The 22,813-nt window shown below is 36.5% G+C and overlaps 1 protein-coding gene across 3 annotated transcripts in view; it reads left to right on the forward strand.

Moving 5' to 3' along the window:
• POC1B (POC1 centriolar protein B) overlaps positions 1 to 22,813 on the forward strand; it is a 52,515-nt gene that overhangs the window by 14,052 nt on the left and 15,650 nt on the right. The window contains exons 8-11 of one of the 3 annotated variants that reach the window (XR_004239694.1): positions 42 to 110; positions 4,216 to 4,368; positions 11,292 to 11,378; positions 17,507 to 17,698. Coding sequence is in view for 2 of the 3 variants with exons in the window: in XM_032106603.1 (XP_031962494.1) it covers positions 42 to 110; positions 4,216 to 4,368; positions 11,292 to 11,378 (309 nt within the window). In the remaining variant the exon portion in view is untranslated. The remainder of the gene's footprint in view (positions 1 to 41; positions 111 to 4,215; positions 4,369 to 11,291; positions 11,379 to 17,506; positions 17,699 to 22,813) is intronic. The other 2 variants (XM_032106603.1, XM_032106604.1) reach the window with 2 other exon arrangements.

A 22,813-nucleotide genomic window follows, 5' to 3' on the forward strand; every position in this document is an offset into this window, starting at 1 on the left:
GTAATAGCCTAACTTTACTGTATGCTATTTTTTTTTGCCAGGGACCTGTACTTTGTGTGGCTTTTTCAAAAGGTGGTGAAAAATTTGCTTCAGGTGGAGCAGATGCTCAGGTTTGTGGTATTATCTCTTTAAATTAAATGTCTTAGTGTTTGTTACAGTGGAGGGGAGTTAAATATAGTATGTCACTGTAACATGCTAATTACTCACATGCATTCTGTCTACTAGTGTGTTATATAGACTTTCCATTGGATGCTACGATGAGGAGGCCACAATACTAGCCACTTCTATTTTACATATTAAAATAAAGGAATTATTTTTAACTTAAAATATTTAAAGTGTTGCAATTCAGTGTCAATGAAGTTGTTGTGCTGCAATTGAAATTAAGGTTCAGCTGCTTTGTTAGGTTTTCACTTATTTTAAAGTCCTTACTCTGTAACTGTAGAAATTAAGGTGTATTACTGGGAAAACGATGGCTAGAATTGGGAAAAAAACTCTTGTGTTACCTTTACTAATTTACTTTGGTGAAATAGTAAAGTACTGGATTTTATAAAGGGAAGAATCATTTGAACATTAAAAAAAAAGTTAAACAGTAATTCTTATAATTAATCTCCATCTACTGTAATAAATATCATAATTAAGAAAAACTACTATCAAGCTTGGAATCATTTCTTTAAATTTTCCAAAAAGAATGAACTTTTATAGTACAAGGTTTAAATTTTCAGTCTGAAATGTTCCTTAATATTAGTTGTCTTTTTCATTGTCTCCTGTTACAAAAAGCTAAAATTAGCTCAATGTAGATATAAAAAGCTGTGGTGTAGAAATTCAGATCTTTTGAGTTTACCATAAGTCATGGTTATATTCTGTTTTGTGGAGTTTGAAATAAATTTCAGCTGGTAGCAGAGATGGTCTTGGGAAATAATAAAAAAATTACTTTCTATCACAAAGTGTTAGGTAAGAAGCACTGCCAAGACTGTTATCAAACATCCAATAGTAATTTTACAAGCAGGGAAAAAACCCACAAAAACCAGCCAAGAAAGGGGGAAAGATATTTATTTCTTGACCCACTAGTATGATCTTTTATTTTCCATACTAAAGTTTTAAATAAGATTTTAAGTTCCAAAATGCGACTTAGGTCCTAAGTAATTCTGAATTGTTGGCCTTACCTTCCATGACTATTTTATTTTGAGTTTTATGACTGTTGGTATATTATTCTTAACTTGAGAGGAACTGAAGTGTGTATATTAACTAGGTCACATGACACAAGATTAGTCTGAGAAGCTCTGATGGGGGCAAGGACCTACTGAATTAAGCCTAACACAGCCTCCCACTTGAATGCCTGTCTTACTTCAAAGTTCCTTTGAATTTGGGGCCTCCTGAATGACACGTGTGTTCAACGCAGTCATGTCATTGCCTTTTTCCTGCCCTGATTTAATGTTGTAGAGCTGCTGGGGCATGAGAGCATGGAGAAAGTAGGTAAAATCTATGTCTCGTGTTCCTCAGCAGTTTGATATAGTGGGTTCATGCTGAATACATGAGAGGGAAGATGCAGTTTCATCAGGAAGCACTTTTTTAGTTAAATGTTGAATTTAAAAAGTAGTCACAGCAGGTCTCGTAACTGTTTAAGTTACCTTAAAAATGGGCCTTCCTGTGTTTGTTGAAGTTTTTCTCTTTGCTTTATCAAAGTTTTGGTGGGAGAGTACTTATTTTGCTGCAACTTTTACTTTTCTAAGTTTTAAAATGTGCAGTGCTAACCACTGTTGGGTAACTACCAAGGTATACATCTTCATCTATAGTAAACATAAGAACTTTATTTTTCAGTGTCCATTTTCTGTTGGTGCATACAAACATGTACTTCTGAAATATCCTGTTTTGCTGACCTGTCCACAGCCTTCTTTCAGGTGTGCTAGGAGGATGGTTGTGGGATTTCTTCTCAACTCACTGTGATTGTTGGTTTACTGTAATTGTAGTGTGTATTTGTAGGAAAAGTTCTGCTGGCAGATCACCCATGTCATGTTTATGGGCAGAGGCTGGCCATAAAAGTATCATCTTCTATCCCTCATTCAGTATCCAAAATATATTGTCTGTTGACAGCATGAGTTGGAGGCAGCTGATACATTCTAAGTTTATGGAAGACTGCTTCTTTCATGCACATATTATTTCAAGGCTATTACGTTTTCAAAGAAGAGATCCTTCTGTACCTTCCCATCAAAGAAGGAAAACCAGTATCTGCTTCTTGTATCGAGTTTCTGGTTGGTGCCGAACCAGCTGACAGCTTTGTTCAGAAGCACATTAAATATTTGAAACAAACACTGGCTACTTTTGTTTCTTTCTATTTGCTTCTTTCCTCAAACAAAAAAAAAATCTCAGTATGTAGTGTTCTGAAGTTCACGTTCCTCACATTTTTTGCTATATGTGCATGTGGTAATTTATTTCATTAACCTTCTGCCGTGGAAAACATAAGACCTCTTATGTGAAAGGAAAATTATACCTATTCATTTGGAAAGTAGTAGCCTGTGCTGTTAATTCAGTTACCATATAGAAGAGACAACTCATTGTGTCTGATGAAGGCCTTGATGTGAAGGGAACTACTTCTTTATGAAATATCCTTTTTTCTAGGGTTGTGCATATTTGCATTTGCACTTTCGCATTGCAGTTGAGATACTCAAGGCATATATGGATGTTTCCATTCTGGTTTTATTCTTACTAATTTTTTTTTATCTGTAATGATCAAGCTGCAGGAACATGGCCCTTCACTTTAGAACAAAATTAAATATATTTAGGGCTTGAGCAACTCAAAAGCTCACCACTGTTGAAAGGTGAGCTGCCTCCTGCCTATACTGTTGTTTACACTTGGTGCTGAAACACTTCAAAGTACTAAATCAGCAGAAAATTAGCCTGAAAAAAAATGAAGGGAAACTACTAAAAAAATGTGAGTAACTTTATTCTGGACTGAATAATGGAAGTAGTAGAACCTACACAGCTGAGGAAGGAGAGAAAGTAGGAGCTGCTGTGAATCAACTAATCTATCACCTAGCAGTCCTGCAAGTGCCAGGTTTTAAGGAAGGTTTAAGTAGTTTGACTGAGATCTGTGCATCCTCTTTTACTGTTACTAATGTCTGAGTTAGTTTGGGTTCACCTTTATTGGTGCACTGTCTCCCAGTGCATATTCAGGGTCTTTGACTCAAGGGAGTCATGAAAGACGTTGAACCTGAAATGAACTTGTAGCAGTGCAGGTCTTCAGAAATATATTAAAAATATGATTTAGTGCACTTGAAATTTCTGTGAACAAATCTATGATTTGTGTTGCTTAATAATTATTAATATATAAAAAATACTTTTAATGTCTGTCACAAATATTATTGGCTGGACAGGGAAGTAATTTTAAGTCAGATTATGGACCCCTCTTTGTTTTCTTTAATTTAGCTAGCAGCTGTAGATATCAACATTGGACTTTTGGTAACTTCCAAGTGTCTCAAACTCTTTCTCTTCTCTTCTCTTCTCTTTTCTTCTCTTCTCTTCTCTTCTCTTCTCTTCTCTTCTCTTCTCTTCTCTTCTAGTACAAAAGAGCTCACAGATCATGTAAACTTAATTAAATTAAATATGCAATTATTTTGTGACAGGAGAGATTATAACATTGTGTGCTATAATTTCATTTCCCAGAATATTCATAAGACTGGGTAGAATACCTTTGGACTACCTCTACATCCTATGACCTTCTGCATTAGTGTGACTGTTGTTTATTGTTTCTACCTAGAATATAATTGGACAAAGTTCTGAAAAGAGATTCCTGTTGCTAAAACACTGGAACTGGAAGGTGTTTTAGAGTTCTGTGGAACTCTCTCATTTCTCTTATTTCTTCAAATTTTCTTGTTAGACCTGCAAGCCTTTTTAGGGGGCAGGAACTTAACGGTATATGATCCCTTGATCTGGCAGAAAAGTAACTTGGGACAGTTCAGTGGGACAGGAGTTTGCTTTGTTTTATGATTGTAGATGTATTGTAGAGGTTATTTTTTTAATAGATTGAACCACATCTTTTAGATTTGAAGTACAAATACTCTGGGGAAGTGCCTGTGTTGCAGTAGACATCAGACTAAGACATCACTGCAGTCTCATAATGATGCAGTGATCTACTAGTAATAACAGACTTTACTGAATAGTTATGTTTTGAGCACTGAATAGCCTTCAAGTAGTTACTGAGGTGAGGATTTCTTACAGGTATTACTATGGAAAACCAACTTTGATACTTTGGATTATAAAGAAGTTCTCAAACACAATTTTAGAAGAACACATATTGATGATCCTCCTCATCTGCTTGATATTTACCCAAGGTCACCTCATCTCCATGATGGAAAACTTGAGTCAGTTGAGGTGAGTGCAATAAATTGTCTAATATAGGAAACAAGAAGCTTCTGTGAACACTGTCTGGCATTTAAAGTTAGATATGTTTTATGTATACCAGAGAGCTTTTTATTGTTATATATAATACTTTGAAAGCAACCATAATTTATGAATCCACACACCTGCAAGCTGGTGCTGGCAGGTTTATGCTGAAATTACTTTCATGCCTCTTGTATGTCTGTACTCTACATCTGATTTAAGCAAAACATAGGTGATAATCTGGTCTCTGAAATAATGCTGCAAGTGTTGCAGAAGGCATCTGAATCTTCAATGAGCTTTAGAATACTAATCAAAAGACTTCATTATAAGCAGGACAAAGTGGTGTTATTACTGAAAGTTTAATACTTGGTTCTCACAAGCTGTCCCTCTTTCCAAGACCTTTAGGTATTGTGAGGAGATCTTGATATCTATCTAAAAGTTTAGGAAGACTTTCTAGGCTAGCAGTGTGTTTTATGTCACTATGTAGTCTGATTTCTTGATATTTCATTCTTGAACTTCTTTACTGTCAAACTATCTATTGGCATCCCTTGAAAGCGTCAGAAATTAGGGAACCAAAGGACAATGTCAAATGTTCTGTGTCAGTATTAGGAAAAATCCTGTGTTTGTCAAGTTGTCTGGAAGTTATGCTCAATAGGTAAACAGTGCTATGTCATCGATGAGGCCATTGTTTACGCTTTATCTGTGATGGTTTGTGATAGAGCTGGCTAGCTTCTGCATTACCTATATTTTTTTCTCTTTTTTGATATTCTCCAGGTTCCTCTAGTGTTGAAGAACTGTATCTGAGATAAATCTGGGAACATTCTGATTACTGATATATGCTATCAGAGTACTATAGAAATTCACCACTGCCTGGGTGTGTCCATAGAAAACATAGATATTGCTGCCATGGCATTTGTTTCCTGCTCAGTTTTAAAACATTGACTTTTGTGGATTTTGAGCTTTTTTTTTTGGTGGATGGGTGTGTATGCAATATTAATATATGCAACATGAATATATGTAACATGAGTAGTATAAAGATTGAAAACATTTGCTGGAGGCAGGGAACGCTGATAAAATCCATGAGCAAGACTTCTTTTGTGCCTGGTTCTATTGTAAAGTTGGATGTGCAGCTTTCTAATGCTTAGCATTTTGGTCAGAACAGGATGACTGCATCTATGACAAGGTTCATAAATAAGCTTCCCTACTGGAATTTCATACTTGTTGTAACATAAATGAATGAACTTGTTTACTGATACTAGCCTTCAGTGTAGTTGGTCAGTGCCAGAACAAACTCAATCACAGCATTTGCCAGCAAATTTAAGCCACTCTTGCTGCAGCAACATTTTGCTTCAAGACCATTCAAATTGCAATAGTTATAACATCTGCTAAACAAACACAGTAGCTTATAGCTGTAGGGTTCCATTGCTTGCTTTTCAGGTCAACATTTCCAGACCCCTCTGCTGCTTACATGCCTGGCAAAGATGGGAATATACTCTAAAGCAATTTTTCAGCATTTTATTTTTTTCCTGGTCCTGAGTAATGAGAAGCTTTGGAAAAGCATTAGTGAGTTCAGGGGAAAGTTAAACTAAGGCTAGGAAGCACCTCATTATCAATACTGAAAGGGCTCATCAAGTAAATCAATAGTTGAATGTCAAGAAATTATTTAATAGTTAGCTTTGACAGGTTTAATTTAGGCAAATGTCTGCATTTATTCATGGCTGCAGTATTTGTAGCAGCTTATAGGCTCCTGGGTTAGCTGCTCCATTGTAGTGAAAGGGCTCTATGGCTTTCTCATAGCAAAGTTTTGGACTCTTTGTGGTATATTTACTGGCCTGATTTCAGGATTTTAAGAATAGAATTGCTGTAACCTCTTTCTAAGCCAGAGGCAATAGAGAGAATTCTAGCATTAGGCTGTTCCACTGCAATCCCACCCTCATCTTTCAATGGTTCATCATGTTTCTAATATATAAGGGAAAGGAGGAACAGAATTAGGCATGTCAAAGGGAGCTTTTGGAGGTCATCTATTCTTCTCATCAGTGGTGCATTAGTTCGGCTGTGTCTGGTTAGGGTGCCTTGAAGAAGGATGGAGATTCCCCTATCTTTCTGTGTGATCTATTCCACTACAGCACAGTGGTTTTAATATTTTCCTAATATCTCATCTACACCTCAGATAATAAGCAGAACTGCTTCCTTTCTCGTTATTGTCTTCCTCTCTCTTCATATTTCTATGGGAACAGGGTAAGGTGATTGATCTTAACAGAAGTAACACTATTCTAAGAGACTTGGTAACATATGCAAGAGTTACACGCACACAGAGGAGGCAGTTCAGCTGTGGGATTTTTAAAAGTATCAGTGACTGCTTAAGGTTTGCTACAAGCCACTACAATGTCATCTAAATGTATCAGTGGCTGCTGGAGGTTTGCTACAAGCCGCTACAATGTCATCTAAATTCTTGAGCTGTGTTGTAATACATTGCCTTCAGTTATGCTTAGCTGGTTTAGTCATCTCTGTAACAGGAATGAAGATGGATTGCCTTAGGATAAAATCAAAGGTGATAGTACACAAAAAGTTCAACAGATGTGCAGGCAGAACTCAAGAGGAAAGTAATTATCTCCCTTTTTTTTTTAAAATTCCTAATGTTTCACACTTTCACACCTCCCTTTTTTTTTTTTTTTTTTTTTTTTTAATGCTTTTGGTTAGCTATTGCTTCTCTATCCCTGCTTGTCTCAGTATGGCAAAGTCCCTGCAATTCCAGAACTTGATTCTGGGGAAGTAGTATACACAGAAATTGAGCTGGCTTAGAACTTACTCATCTGGGATCAGAGGCACAATTGCAGTATTTTCACACATCACCTGTTAGAAATGCTGCTTTGAATAAAGCAGCTTGCATAAGGGCATTAAGAATTGCAGGTGTCACCTGCTGTTTTCCCTTCAGCATAGTGACAGAAAGATGGAGCTTGACTGTATTTTGCCTTTTCTCATAACTTTTAGTTATTCACTCTTCAAAGCTAACATTTCAGATATTTTTTTCTCTCTACCGACCTATTTTTTTGAGACATAATCAATTTTTACAAGAAAATTATTAGTTGTGTCTCCTCTTCAGCCCAGCAGTAGCCTGAATTTTAATGCAGTGTTGAATTTCATGTTCTTGACTTACAAATCTTTACAACTGTTCTTCAACTGCACTGATCAATGTGATTATTGAATATTCCAGTAAGTAGAGATTTAATGCTTATAATCATTGCAATTTTTCAGACAACTTGGAAATGTAAGTAAATTATTTGTTCTCTAAAGACACCTACTTTTTTCTGTTGATCACAGAGGTAATCTTGGGTGATAATCAGCTCAAATACAGGTGTCTAGCAGTATGTCTAAATTTAACTGAGATAAATCCTAGTTATTGTCACTGTTTGATATAAGGACTTTGTGGAGTTATTTGAAAACAGTATGTTTAATCAGTATGCAGTTTTAGTAAAATATAATAAAAAGTGCATTCTACTTGAGAGCTGTATTTCTGAATTTACGATGTTTGTACACAATTGACCTTTTCATATGCTAGAGACTTCTTTAAAATAAATGGAAGATTAGGAATAAGTTTCTTTCAAAACATAGGTTTGAGGTTTGAGCATATTAAGGTGCACAGAGTTTGTATCTTGTGCACAAATAGCTTCTGTTGATTTAATTTCATCTTAAAATTTTCAGTGTAATTTCAGTTGTAAATAATTTCTTAGATGAAGGAAATTTAAATTACACTAGGTGGCAGTAGAAAAAAGAATATATGGCTTGCTTGGCTTGAGGGCCCTAGTCTAGAACAAAGAAGAGCATTTAATCAAATGGAAAGGTAATTTTCTCTTGCTATGTTTGGAGAGACTATTTCACAAGTAGCTACATCACTTTGCTAGGAAATACTTTGTGTGAGTCATTTAAAACTTCTTCTTTTAATTTTATTAACTTAATTTTTCTAATTCATGAAAGATTCTGTACAAACCTTCCCTCCAAATATATTTTGTTGTACTATGGATCAAAATGTGATAATTGTATTATTGCATTAGAAGATGATAATGAAAATACTTATGTATCAGTTTACCAAAGCAAGGCTTTGAAAGAGTGTTTTTGAAAACCTGTAGTACATGACAGTACTGCTGACCTTGCTTTTTCATGTTCTGGTTTTTCTGTCTTGTTTCTTAAAGCTAAGTCTTTCCAAAGACTTACCTTTAAGACTTACCGTGGTAAGATTATTTTACAGCTAACTACATCACCTTGTCAGGAAATGTCAAGTAATTTGAAACTTTTTTACATTTAGCTTCATTCCGTTATGTCATTCATTTTTAGTGCAATATTAAAACTAATATTTGTATGGAGGACTTAGATACAGCCTTTATATTTTTGTGCATTTCTTTAGACACTTTTTAGATGCTATTTCTGACTACTTGCTTAATAATTTTATATTTAATTTTTTTTAGTATGGCTTATGACAGTTCCTTCACTCCTAGTCAGTGTTTACAGTTCTCCTCATTCTCCCCTTATCTCCCCTGAAAAAGGAGTAAGCAGAAGTATAGACAGAGGAACTTCCATAATAGCTCCAGGATGTGACACTTCCACAAAAAGAGCACATTTTTTAAACTTATACCATGTATATATTTACCAACCTGTATCAAGAATTTGACTCATTTTGCAATATCTCTGATGTATATAACAAAGAGATGTTATCTCAAAGATGTTTCAAGAGCTATTAGTAATAATACTACAGTAGTTCCTCCACATTAGAGTATTGATAGGTAGTAGGCACCTACTGTTCCTCTTGTGCAGACTCTTGCAGGTGCATTGTCCTCTCTTCGGTACCCAAATGATTCAGGTCAGAAAATTACTTTAGTCTTACCTGCCCATAGTATGGTTGGCACTTGGAAAATGCATTGATTGTGTTTATTGTAGGGCTGACAATGTCAGAAGCAACTGACTGGTTATGCTGGGCACTGAACAAATGTAAGCCCTTTGGGACAGTTGCCTGTTTAGTCTCAATAGACATGGTATATATCGAGGCGAAACAGTAAAATTTGCAGTTCCTCTCTTCCTCACCTTAGCAGTGAAGAAGTGGTAAGATATACTCTGTTCAGAGGAGATTTTGATTAGTTGTTTGCAGGGAAGATGCTAAAGGAGAAGCCCAGTTAAAATGGTAGAATTTTCAGCTAAATAGAAGGTTATTACATAGACTGTGTTACCTGGCTTTGGTTGTCCTCTCCCCCTTTCTTTTCTCCAAGTCTATTTGACAAAATTGGAAGAAAGGAAGACTTGATCCTAATATCTACAAATGAGGGAGAATTTTAAGTGTTCAGCTGTGATGACTGTGTAGCAGAATGTGTTTTCTTGATTGTCCCTGAGTCCCTGCTCATTCTTGATTGATGCACCTGTAATCTGAAGACAGAAAAAAAAGAGATCATATATGAAGAATGGCTTATTGAAACTGAATAAAAGAAAGAGCTAAGCACTGCTAGTCAGAGAACTGAACAAGCTTAAAATCAGTGTTGAGATCTCCCCTTAAGGAAGGTTTGTCATCTCTGATTTGTAAGTGCTGCAAAGTGTGAGAACCACTTTCACTTTGAATAATCAGGTAATGTTTTTAAATGTTTCTTTGCCTTCTAGCTTGCTACTAAACTTTGGTCATTTTCTTCCACTTCTATTTACTGATGAAGATCCTGCTTCTATTAATTTTAACCTAAATTTCTGCATGTAAGTTATGGAAATCTAAATAAACTGAATGAAAAGGCTTCAGGCAGTACAAGGTACTGTTGCCCTCCTTCCTTGGCTACTAATTCCAGATACAAGATTGTATTCTAGCTGCTTAACAAACATGTCTCTGGCCTAAAGGTTTTTATACCAATGTATGGACCCTAGCATCAGGGATTTTTCCTTGTGGAAATAGCACTGAAGCAGTTACTGAGTGAACAGCTCTGTCTGAGCCAGAATTTTGATGGTCTTCAGGTGAAATAATAGGATCTTCCTCTTGAAAAATCAACATAAAGTGACCCTTGTATCTAAGAAACGTTTAGTGACTAAACTTGACCCTGTCACTAGGCAAGTGTGAGATTTGGGGTGTCTGTTATTCTTTTGCACTTTCAATAAGGTGTTTGGAATGAATACTGTCTCCGGATTACTGATAAAAAGTTGGAAGGAGAAAAGTGAATTTCTCTTTATTACATCAGACTTCTTGGTGATTTGAAAGTCATCTAGTCTTTCTGTAAATTTTGTCAGTTCATAAAATAATAAGAATAGTACTTCCATGGATCATGCTGAGAGGGCAAACATCTTAGGCTGTGATACACCTAGATAACATAATGGTAGGGATAATATGCACACAGATTTTTATAGGGAGGTTATTCTGATCCTTATGTGAAACATAAGATAAAAGCAGCAGCTTTCTCAAACTTCATATTCTCTAATACTTTCTTAATGCTTCACTTTCAGGAAAGGACATTAGCAAAGTGTTGCTGAAGTTACAGACTAAGTCCTATAGCCAAAAATAAGCAAGTAGTAGCTGTGATACTAAGAGCAAAATTTCAGATATTGTGATGACATGTCTGATCACTCAGCCTCTGACATTATTCCAGTATAAAGCAGTTCTTCCTGTGGTTTCAGGAGCAACATAGTTTGTGTTTGGTCTGTTAACTTATCACAGATTTCAGTGTTACCTCCTACCTGTTTTCCACAAAAGTGCTTTTCAAGTTATTTGGCAATCAGAGTTGGTGCAGAAGTGAGCATATCAACAGTCTGTTAGTGGTAGATGGCTTGAGGAACTTGAATGGGGGTTGGGAACCGATCAATCTGGGCTGCTAAGTGTGTTGTCACTTTCTATTTCAGTCTTATTTCCCTTTCTATGTTGGTGCTGAAATAATAATATCATAATTCATTTTCAACAGGTCAACCCTACCTTTGATGTGCCTGATATGCTAACACCTGACCCAATTATCATAGGGATTAGACCCTCTTCAACTATCAGTACTCCTGTAAGTTGCTTCGAAAAAAAGAAAAAGGGTAGGATATAGCTAACATGTTACAGAAATGTGCTTTTACTATCCATATAAATAAAATAGATTTTTTAACAATTGTCAAGTGCTCAGAGCTCAATATTCTACATTCTCAACGTAAACTTTCTATCACAATTCCCAAGTCTAACCAGAAGATGGTGTAATAGCAAAGCTTTCATTTTATACCTGTAATTTTACCACTATACTAAGCACAAATTCTATTTATAAGCCCATGCTGAATACATCTAAATATTACTGTTAAAATTTGTGGCTTATTCTCAAGCACTTCTTGTAACTCTGTCTTTATCTGCAAATAATGGGAAACCTAAAGAATCATTGTCTCACTGATACTATTCTAAAAGTGATGTTTTATGTTTTCTCTTTTTAAGGTATATAATAGTTTCCTAGAAGAAAAAAAAAGTAATACATTTCAAGACAGATTAATAGGATTAGAGTCTTCTGGTGTTAGCTTTACATGTGACATTGGTATGGCATGTGGGAGGAGAGGAAGGCAATGTTTTAGCAGTAGTTTCGTAGGAGGAGAAATATGCTCTCCTGGTATGAAATTTAAAAGACATGCTGTTCTAGAATTAGGTTAAAATGAGAATTTTTCTTTTATCTCTGAATCTGCTCCAGTGAAGGCACAGATTGTGTCTTGAGCAATTTTATTTACCATAAAGAATTTGTGTGGTTGAAGGGTTAATATTTATGAAAAGGCAGCAGGTGTGGTTTCTGTTGTTCTATTTTGCATGAATGCTTTATGAAAGCTATGTTGTGAAGGTACTGTGTAAAGTTCTTTAAGATCATTTATCGAAGACCATGATACACAGGTTGATGAGAAACCTTTGCTTCAAAACAAATAATCGTAACTTGTATTTGAGAGGTGATAATGTTATATATTTTAAAGTTTATCAGTTGTGTCATGTTTTCACAATGGAAATATGGTTTCTTGTAGACTTACATCTGTTTAGTAGGCTTCACAGATAGTGGATTGTGGTAGATATAATTTATTGACTATCTATCACTTTTAAATACTCTGTGTTCATTACTTACTGCTCATCACAGAGTTCAAACGTATGGTTGCACTGTAATTCTGTATTACATGCATACAAATTAGTTTCCACTAATTCTTTTGATATGAAAGCAGCTTATAAAATGTTATGCCCAGAACTCGGAGGAATACATTGACCCACGAGATACAGCGTTGTTTTGACTGCTGTCTGGCTGGCTTTACAATGTTCGTTATAAAAATTACAATGTTGCTTCAGAGTTTATGCTTTTTGACTGTGTCAGTAACCACTACTCTTTTTTTTCCCCAGTATCTTAATCTACCATTTATCACTGATTCTCATCACTGTTGCATTTCAGCATTCTCCATCTGCATATTTTTCCATCTAGAAACATTTTTATACCCTTGTGACTTGGACTGTAGCCTTAAGGGCAACTGTCCTGTTCAACACACCACTGTCCACACAAATTCAGGAATCATTTTTCCTATTTTCTTTGCCACTAATATCCTTCCTCTCCAACTTTGCCAGCCTATCTGGTGCTCCCTGCTTTTTAATGTCACCTCATCCTTTAGTATCACCTTCTTGTCCAGTGTCTGCTGCATTACCAGCTTCTGTCATTTGTGGAATGAACACCTGTTTCTTAATCAGGCCAGGCACCTAGACTCTTTGTGTCTTGTTTCTAGAGAGTTCTGGGTCTCAGTGACTTGGTCCTTTTCATCTGAAGCTGTCTCAGTTTCCTTAATGTATGGAGACTATGTCTAACAGAGGCTTGATGTGTTCTTCATAAGAAACAAGGGGAAAAGGGCAGATGCTGGCTTTATTCCCATCACACCTTCACTGACAGATTTCCTCTTGATACAGTTTGTCCTCAATTGAATGATACTGCTTTTATGCATTATTTGTATTTTTTTTTTCTTAATCCTTCTCCAACTTGAGGTTGCCAACCTCTAGTCCTAGTCTAATTCATCATCCTATCTCATACATATCCCTGATTCCAGCCCCAATGGGTTGCTCTTTTTCTACTGATTATCAAAGACGTTACCACTGTGCACTTTTTTTTTCCCTGCAAACATGTCAAGACCCATTTTAAAACTGTTTATGGCTTTTTGGCACTACTTCTACTGAAAGATCGCTGTTCAAATGACAAAAATTTTTGATCAGATTGTTGGGTTAATTTATGCATGTCCTGTCTATACCTACTTACTCTTTTTGAAGTGTTTTGCTCTGCCTTAAGGAGTTCTTCTCTCCTTCTGACATGTGCAGAGAGAAAAATGCACTCTGCACTTAGGTATCTTTATGCGTTCTTGTTCAATGCATTTATCACACGCGTTACACAGCAGGATCTGAAGGGTTATTTATGAAACATATTGGCAAGTCCCTAGACCACTGGAAGTAGCTAATCCACGTATTTAATTTTTCTACTGAAGGAGAGAGATACTTGAGACAGTGGTCTGAGAAAAAGCAAGTTTTTATATACAGCCTTCCTCTGGGATGAGTAACAACACTGAAGCTTTTGTAGGATCTCTGGTGAGTTCCTTAAAGCTCCCTGAAATGTCTTCAGGAAGACTGGAAGTCTATGCAAAAGCTTGTAATGTTTTGTTGAATAACTACCAAAATTCCTGACAGTAAGTGGTCAAAAACTTCTGTAGGTCTCAAGCTGGTCCAGGAGAAAGGAGAATAGGATAAAGTGCTCTTCTTATTGAGAATTTTTTCTTCAGCTGTAATTGTGTTCTGTCCTACTCCTTTATGGGAAATACATTATTACTGCCCCTAAGGTGATTTCTGACAGAGCAAGAAGTTATTTCTTTTTCCTTCCTTCTGTGAAGGTTTGTTAATGAAAATTATAGAGTGGTATCGGTTGAGAAGGATGTCTGGAGTCATTTCATCTAACCTTCCCCTTAAAGCAAGGCCAACTTGGATCAGGTTCTTCAAGGCCTTGTCCAGTTCATTTGTTAATAGTGTGTAAGCATAGAGATTCCACCACCTTTCTGGGCAGCTTGCTCTAGTGTTTGATTGATGAAAGTATTTTTTTTTTCATAATATGTAGCTAAAATATCCTATGTTCCAACATGTCTGTTGCCTTCAATTCACAGTGGTCCTCTAATACGTGTGTGTGTCTTCTTTCTATCTACCCATTAGATATCTGAGATGGCAGCAAGATCTCCCTGTGTCTTTTCTTCCTTAAGGCTGTACAAACGTAGTCCTCTGCCTTTTCTTGATATCTCTGCCTAGAGAAGATTTTAAAAGCAAATACTTAAAAATATAACACTCTTGATTCTTTAGTGTGAATTTAAAATATATGTTTAGATATTTTCTTAGCAGTTCATTTATTTTGAGCTGTAGCTAAGAAAATGCTAGTATTATCTCTTCCTCCCACTCTTCCTTCTCTTTTCAAGGAATTTTAATTTCTTGCTTCATCAAAACCAACAATCCATCACAGCTTCCACACTTAAAATGCCTGTGTTTGTGTGTGCTTTTTTTTTTTTTTTTTTAATTTAGTTGTATTTTCTTGCTTCAGAGGTTAAGCTAAGATATGCAGATATGAATGTTCTTATAGGGATTTTGCTAAAAGTACTTACATTATTAAACTACCTGAATTGTAAACACCTTATCTTTTCAGCTTCTGTTCTATCTTCATACTAAGGCCAGTTGTTTTGAACATGGTGAAAAATCTGTTTTCATCTAAGGTTCATACTAATGCAACTTTTGTAAACTCAGTGAAGGGAGTGTGATCGTTGTGTCAGTGGAAAAATTTCAGTGTAATCTTCAGTGTGGAGTTGCTTTCTTTTGGACTACAGTCACAAAACCATTAAGAGCTCCTGTGTATTATTATGGTTAGGAAATAGCTTTGGATTTGATGATTAATTTATTCAGTTCTCCTGTGTATTATTGAAAGCACCGTAAAAATTATCTGTGTATGCCTAACAAACTGCTACTTGTGTAATGTCCTAACTTTTTCAATGCTAAGAGTCCTCACAGTTACTAGAAATTAGGTGTGTTCTAGCCTTTTGCACTCTGAAAATATTCACTAAATTGAGGTCAAATTTGGGGGCTGTGGGTGATATTTTTTTCTCCTTCCTATTTCATTGAAGACTCTGGAAGCATTAATGCCTCTCTCCCGCCCCTTCTTCTCCATGTATCAAGCAGCTTAACATTGCCTTTGTTTTCTGAACTATTGAAAAGGAAAAATTGATAGTTTTGTTTCCCTTTGGGACTACTTCCTTCTATTTTATCTTCTGACTTTAGTTTTAGTCATGAGGGAGGTTGGGCCTTTTGAATTCTGTAAGGCAATACACTAGTAACCTCCGGTCCCTGATAAGCTGTTGGAAACTAGGGAAAGTTGATGGTGGCTCTGTAGTTTTTACTGACAGCAGCAGGAAATCACTGTAGAGGCTCTCTAATGTTTCATCCCCTGACCTTGCTCGTGTAAACAGGATTTGGAGGAAGCAAAGCAATGTACTGTAATCTGGAAGTCAGAATGTCTGCGCTGGCTGGGAGATGTTTGCTGTTCTTTCTCTTCCAGTGCCATTTAACACTAAAACCAAAACACTCTTAATGTTTGTTTACAGGACAATTTCTACAAAGTTAAGATTGGGTTAATTACTGAGTGAGGAAAGATAGGGATTGTTTCTGTTTAAAGCAAAAAGAACATAGTTTTAAAATAGAAAGTTTATCTGTACTGCATTTGTAGTAGGTGTCTAGAGGCAAAAAGTAGAAGTATCTATACTCTCAATTTGTTCTGTGCACATTGTTTTCACAGTTTGTATTTCAGGGTTTAGATATTTTTGATACACTTTTCTCTGCCTTTGTTTTGAATACAAAAAAAACCCCCCGAGCTCCGCAATCAAAAAAACATGCCATGTATTTAGAAAGACAGCAATTATGAATGAAAAATTTGCATCTATTCTTCCATTTCTGCATACATGAAGGCTTAGTCAACTATTCTTCTTCATGGAAACTTACTTCGAAAAGATCTTGGAGTAATGTCTCTTCTTGCATGGCTTAACGTAACTCCAGGATCCAGTAGGAGAGGATGACAATAGAAATTATATCTTAAAAATTAATTTTTCAAACACTTGATATTTTTCTTACCATGCAACTTCAAATTTATTCTGATTTGTCCTTTCCTGGCTTCAGCCTTATGTGGAAATAAACACCAACCATCTTCAGGGAGGTTAAGGATAGGGTAAAAGGAAGAAAGGAAATAATGGCAATTTTATACATAGATCATCTCCTCTGGGGCCTATGTCCAATTCAGAAGGGAACAGCTGGTAGAACAAAACTCACATGACACTTCATTGTGCAGAGTAGTTACCTTTGCGGTTTGTTATAGTTCATTTGAAAGCACAACACCTTTCTGTAGTTCATGGATATCAACTTTCCTAAACATCCTCAGATGTTTAACCTTTCACTTAAATTCTGTTATACATGATATGCATGTATTTTCTCTGCCAAAGACAAGTTCCAGCAGTATTCCCTTTGAAAGAAAGCCTGGAATCACTGCTCTGCTTGTGTTCCTTGTCCAAAACTCAGTTGCCGGGTAAACTGAGGTCTGCACTGAGGAGTGATCCCACCAGTAAAACAGCTTTGATAAGAATTGACAGTTCCCAGCCTCTTCCATCACCTTAGCTTCTTTGTTTCCAGACAGAGAAATAAGAAAGGCCACTCTCTGAATAGCGATGAATTTTCTGATTCTACATTCTACTGATTACTGGTAAATGCTTATTTGAACTGTCAACTCCCTGAGCTCCCAATGACAAATACAGAATTAAATTAGGAAATAGTGTGAAGCGATCCTGTGTCTCCAAAGTTTTGAGGTAAAGCCATCTGCACCTTTTTCATAGATCAGCATACCAAAAAACTCTCAAACAGGCTCTGAATCTCTCATGCTAAGTCTTATATAAACAGAGAATAAATACTGTAAATGGAGGAAGTCTGAAGTGTTCAGTGCAGCAGAATAAAAATAAGAATTGTGCTTTTGTGTCTTTGCGAATGAATCCCATTCTCTGTCCAATCTTGCTTTTAGACAGGCAGTTTTTAGTGTCCTCTTGGCTTGTAGTACAGTCTAGACAGACCTTTTTACTCTTTGTTATGCAGGTACAATATGTGGGGCTGGTGCAAGAGGATAGGCTGCCTTCTCCCTAAACTCTGCAGCTAAACATGTTCAGCTGCTCTCACGGAAGGAATGTCTCCCATTCCCCCCAAATGCTACCCCTAATCCATCTGGAACAACCATGAAGCAGTAGAGACAGCTTTTTCTGTTGCCCAGCTGAGAGCCTTCTAAAGAAGGTATGGTGTATATGAGCAAAATGACTCATCACAAGTGCCGAAAAGATGAAGTGTTCTGCATGTTGAACAGTGAATTTCTAAACTTGAAATTTGACCTGCTGTAGCTGTCTAGGCATGTTTAAAAAGATTTGTGTATGTAATCTTAAAAGCAGTGTGCTTTGATACCACTAGCATCAAATAAAGCTTGAAGATCAAATGCTTGTAGGTGAACTCAACGCATGTAATAAAAGAGGAATATGATCCAAATGGTCCTTGCATTTTGCAGTGATGTTTTCTAACACAGCATGTAACTGCTGGTTTACAAGGAGAGAACAGGAAATATGTTGTGCCTCTACATAATTAAGTAATAATACATGTCCTGATGTTCCTTAATTGTCTTCATTATATACTCCAAGTGAACTGGAGCTGGAGAGAAAGTCAGGTTTTTATCGGAGACTGAGTTCTGAATTTGGGCACTAGAGAGTGCAAGAATATAATATTTCCTATACTGTTTTTAGCCTGCTTTCCTGAGAAAATGTACTTTATGAGATTGTACTGTTTATTTGTCTGTCACTGTTCTGTCTCCCTAATAATCTTATAATCAAATAATTGGTGGATTGGTTTTTTAATGAAGCTTGGAAATAAGCAGTTAGAATAAGGAAACGTAGTGCTATCACTAAAGAAAAAGCCAGTGGGATGTGAACTGATATTGGAATAGGTATGGACTAGCTACTGGTGACCCACCCCATAACGGTGTGTCAACACATACGAAGGGAGCTTGAGTTCCTGTAGAACAGGAAGCCTAGAAGAGGGACCTAACAGGAAAAAATTGTACACATGCATGCATACACAAGCATTTTGTAAGATAACAGGCCTTTTAAAACTGGCAAAGTTTTTCTTTGTGTAGGGTCTTACTCAGGGTAGCTGTGTTTCAGGAATGCTTTTCAAGTTGATCTGTGTCTGTATATTGTTCCTTTAGCACATCAGCACATTTCTGGGAACTAGAGGGATGGAAGTTCCAGGTATTATTTCTCTCTCCATTTCCTGAGATACTGTACATGTACGCTCTGACCTTGTCTGCTCAAGCAGTGTTTTCCTCTGCTTTGACTGGAAATTCAAGTTGTGTTCACAGTTCTCACAGCTGATTCTGCAGCATGCAGAAAATGCCCGACAGCTATCAGCCCACACATCCAGTAACAACTGGTTCCTTCCTCTTCCTGGGGAAGAGTAACATCCTCTGAGAAGAAGTGTCCCCCGAGGAATGCAGGAACAGCAGCAAGCCTTTCACACAGGAAATTGCTACTATAGCACTTGTAGAAAAGTGTTTCTGTCACTTGGATTGTCAGTCTGTAATGAGCTTCCTGCTGACCTAGATGATGATTTACTACTGATCTAAATGCCATTTGTGAGTCATTTAGCTTAATGGAAGTCAATGAAATTATCATTCAGTGGCTCTGTTACCCTGTAAGCACCTGGTTTAACTTTTTTTATGCAGTAGTACAAATAAAGTTTCCAACTTCTTAGTACTCACAGGACTTCAATAATTCTGAGATGGCACATTTTATGGGACTAAGAAGCAAAGGGAATGCTTAGTTTAGCTCATAATCCATGTCTCTTAGAGAAGGTTGCAAGATTTATTTTTGTTTATCTTAAGTTGCATAATAAAGCTGAGCTACAGATCAAGTATGCCAGAAAATAAGATTGTATAGCTAAAATACTGCCCTTGAATTACCCTTTATTCTTAAATACAACTGGAGTATAAGTTAAGCACAGCATGCTTGCAACTTTGTGGTAGAAACTTGACTATAAAATGAAATTTATTTATATATAAAACCCAGATGCTAATCAAAATTGTTAATGCAAGTTTGTTATAAAAGCAAACACTGGAATACTGCTTCAATATTTTCTTTTTTTTTCCTGAATGACAGTGCTTAAACAAGTGCTAGCAAATTCTATTTATCGCTTAGATTAGAGTGGTATCTAAGCCCAGAGGATGCTTTCTGCCTAAAGGCTTGTTTGAGTGTTTCCCATATATATCAGCTGTTCCAATACAACTCATCTCTCCTTGAAGCTGTGCTGCAGTACTGTGTAGTTTGCAGTAAGAGATGTAGTTACTTGCTTAATGTGTGATGGTGGAAACACTGACTCACGTCCAAAAATTACATAGGTTGCTTAAAACAAGAGTGAAAAAATGAGATTTTTCAAATGAAATTCAGCAGCTAGAGTAAAAAATTTTCCTTCAGCAGATAGGTGTTTGATGTAGAAAAACATCTTGGCTTGTATCTCCCACCAAAACAGTTTGGGGGTCAGAAATTAGATAGAACAATGCTAAAGAATGATTTCACAGTCATTGTAACTTAACAGCTGTTTTTATCTGGTTAATTCCATCCAAGTCAATTACCTGACATGTTCAGCTCTCCTAACACTAATACGAGCACAAGGGAAATAATGAGAAAAAATTATTTAGAGATGAAGGAGTAGATCAGAGCTGTCTGTAGTTTAACTGAATTGACGGATGTCTATGGAGCCATGTATCCAATGTGATTGTGTTATAATACATACAGGTGTGTTACATGCGTGCCACAGCTGAACATCTTTCTTAAGTTGCAATGGAAAAAACTAGGGGGAAAGGAGGTGATAGTAATGGTTTCCTTTTGTTCAGGCAGTACATATGTTGGATTCAGGTTTGGTTTTTTTTCAACCTAAGAGGATTCAAATTTCTTCTGTCTGCAATGGCAGGTAAAAGACTGAATGGAGGCAGCTCCGTCCTTTTTGCTTGAATTTGAAGCATTGTAAAGTAAAAGCTGAGAGTATATGACATCAGAGGAAAGCAAGTGAGAAACATTCCATGGTTAGTTATTAGGGTGCTCTGGAAGAGGAACACTGGATTCTGTTGCATTTTGCAATAAAATCTATTTGGGGGGGGAAAAAAAAGAAAAAAAAGGAGTAGCTCTGTGAGTGACACCATCAGTGGAGATATGTGGCATTGCTGCTTTGAAAAGTTGGTTGGTTGGGTTTGTTCTTTTTTTCTCTGTATCCCCTGACATATGGTACTCTGGTTGTAACAATTTGGGTTGGTTGAATGAGGGAGGTGGAGAGGGGAGAGATGCTGTCCTGTGGCATGTTCTAATTGCATGGGTATTTCCTGTACACCAAGGTGTGAGTTCCACTCTGCATGTCAGATACCCGAAGTGAAGGCATTGCAGTGCAACTCAGTTTAATATTGCAGTATTTTTATTGTAAAGGAAGACTCCTTACTTGCAACAGAGATTTAAAAGAATTGCTTTATCCTTAACCTATTCTCAGGTTAACCAGTATCAAGTGTTCCTTGCTGAAAAGATTACTCTTCCAAGATGTTTCCTCCTTACTTATATCTCTTGGGAAAGGAATTCAGTGTCCATACTTCCAATTTTTGCCAGTGTAGTGAAATAGTACAATACTATTTGCTTAGTATTTTCAGTTAGTTGCAAGTAAGATACTGTAAGTCTTCACTCAGTAACCTTATCATAAAATTTTATCATTTTATCCAGTTATGTGACATTGTAGATCTTTTCAACACCTCTGCTTTCTGTAGTGTATTCTTCTCTGATGTCTTGCATGTGTACATAAAGTTGCATTTTGACAGCTGAATGAAGTCAGAATGCTAAGTAACCCTGACTGTTTTAATAGTTTACAGGATGCCTTTTTTGTCACCTGTAAACTTGATTTTCCAGATTGCTGGTACGTTTTGTATGGGACTCAAACAAGAGCAGATTTCAGTGGAATCACTAAAACCAGCATAATTATGTAGTGTCTTTCTGATTTAGCTGTTTTTGAAGAAACACTAGCTAGATTATTGAGTTCATGCTGCATTACAACCTAAAATGCATTAATAAAATTGTAGCATGCATATTATGGATTTTTAAACAAAGATGCATTTATCAGTAACAGTTTGATTAAATATTTCATTAGAGAGGTCTTCAGTTTGAAAGACCATTTCTTTTTTGTCCCCTCAAACTGTATTGACATTAGGCATTAAATATTTGCTCTATATGTCCTAAGTCAGCTTTTTAGTTGATTTTTTGACTTTTTCCCTGACACAGTTCTCAAGCTGTCTGTGACCTAGGACCACACAATTATCCTGTTTACCCTTTCTGATTACTGATGGAATTTCAGCTTCCCCACTCCCCTGGTATTTTCTCCATTATTGCAGGATATATTGAAAATCAGTATCATTACCTGACTTGTTAAGTTATTTCAAAGCCAATAGTCGTTTTTGCTGTGGTTGGAATAGAAAGTATTTTGCCAGAAATACAATTACAGCATTTATTATCTTCTGAAACAGAAGATAAAGATACCTCATTAAACACATTAAAAAATATGCATAATGCTTTAATATCTCTAGCTAATAAGTATGCTGTTGCTGGGACTTCTTTTGTTTCTGATACTTGTACAAATAATCCTTGAGTTATAGAAATTACGTTTCCTTGCTTCCTATAAATCTGTGTTTCACAGATAACTATAAGGTTTTATTTGACACTGTTCTCTTTCCTTGAAGTAATTCTAAGTTCTGTTTCTTTCATGCAGTCTCTGGGCTCCAATAGTGTGTAAACTTATGCCAGAGCCTTTTTCCCCATGGGATTACTTACTGATTTCTCTCTGTTAGCTGGCAGTCTAGTCTCAGGGAGCTTATATGAAATCAGCTCCCTCTAGGGTATCTCTTCCTCCACCATACTTTCTTACATCTGCAACAAGTTCAAAACCTGTAAGTGAGGTGAGGTGAAGTGGAGACAAGCAGACAGAAATGATAGCCTCAGTATTGCTTCCTTACGGCTAAAATGTCCTTTTTATTGGTGCTAATTCTAAGGGCTATAGAGCTTTTGCTGAGACCTTCAACTACCCCACTCAGCTGTGTTTCATCACTCCTCGTTTATGGTCATTTGTATTATTCTGCCTTTTATAGTTGTAAAAAGCAGCAGTATATTTTGTCTGTGAAGGCTCTAAATCCCCAACAGGAATTTGACATTTAGGACTGGAATGCCAGCTGTTGATCTGGGATTATAGTGCCAACTGCTTTTGTTTTATTGTCATTTTAACATCAAGTATGGAGTGCAGCACGCAGTCAGGATGTACATTCTTCCATGTCCCACTGAATGT

Source organism: Corvus moneduloides, chromosome 4 (assembly GCF_009650955.1).
Source record: "Corvus moneduloides isolate bCorMon1 chromosome 4, bCorMon1.pri, whole genome shotgun sequence".
In the NCBI taxonomy this organism is placed as follows: Eukaryota; Metazoa; Chordata; class Aves; order Passeriformes; family Corvidae; genus Corvus; species Corvus moneduloides.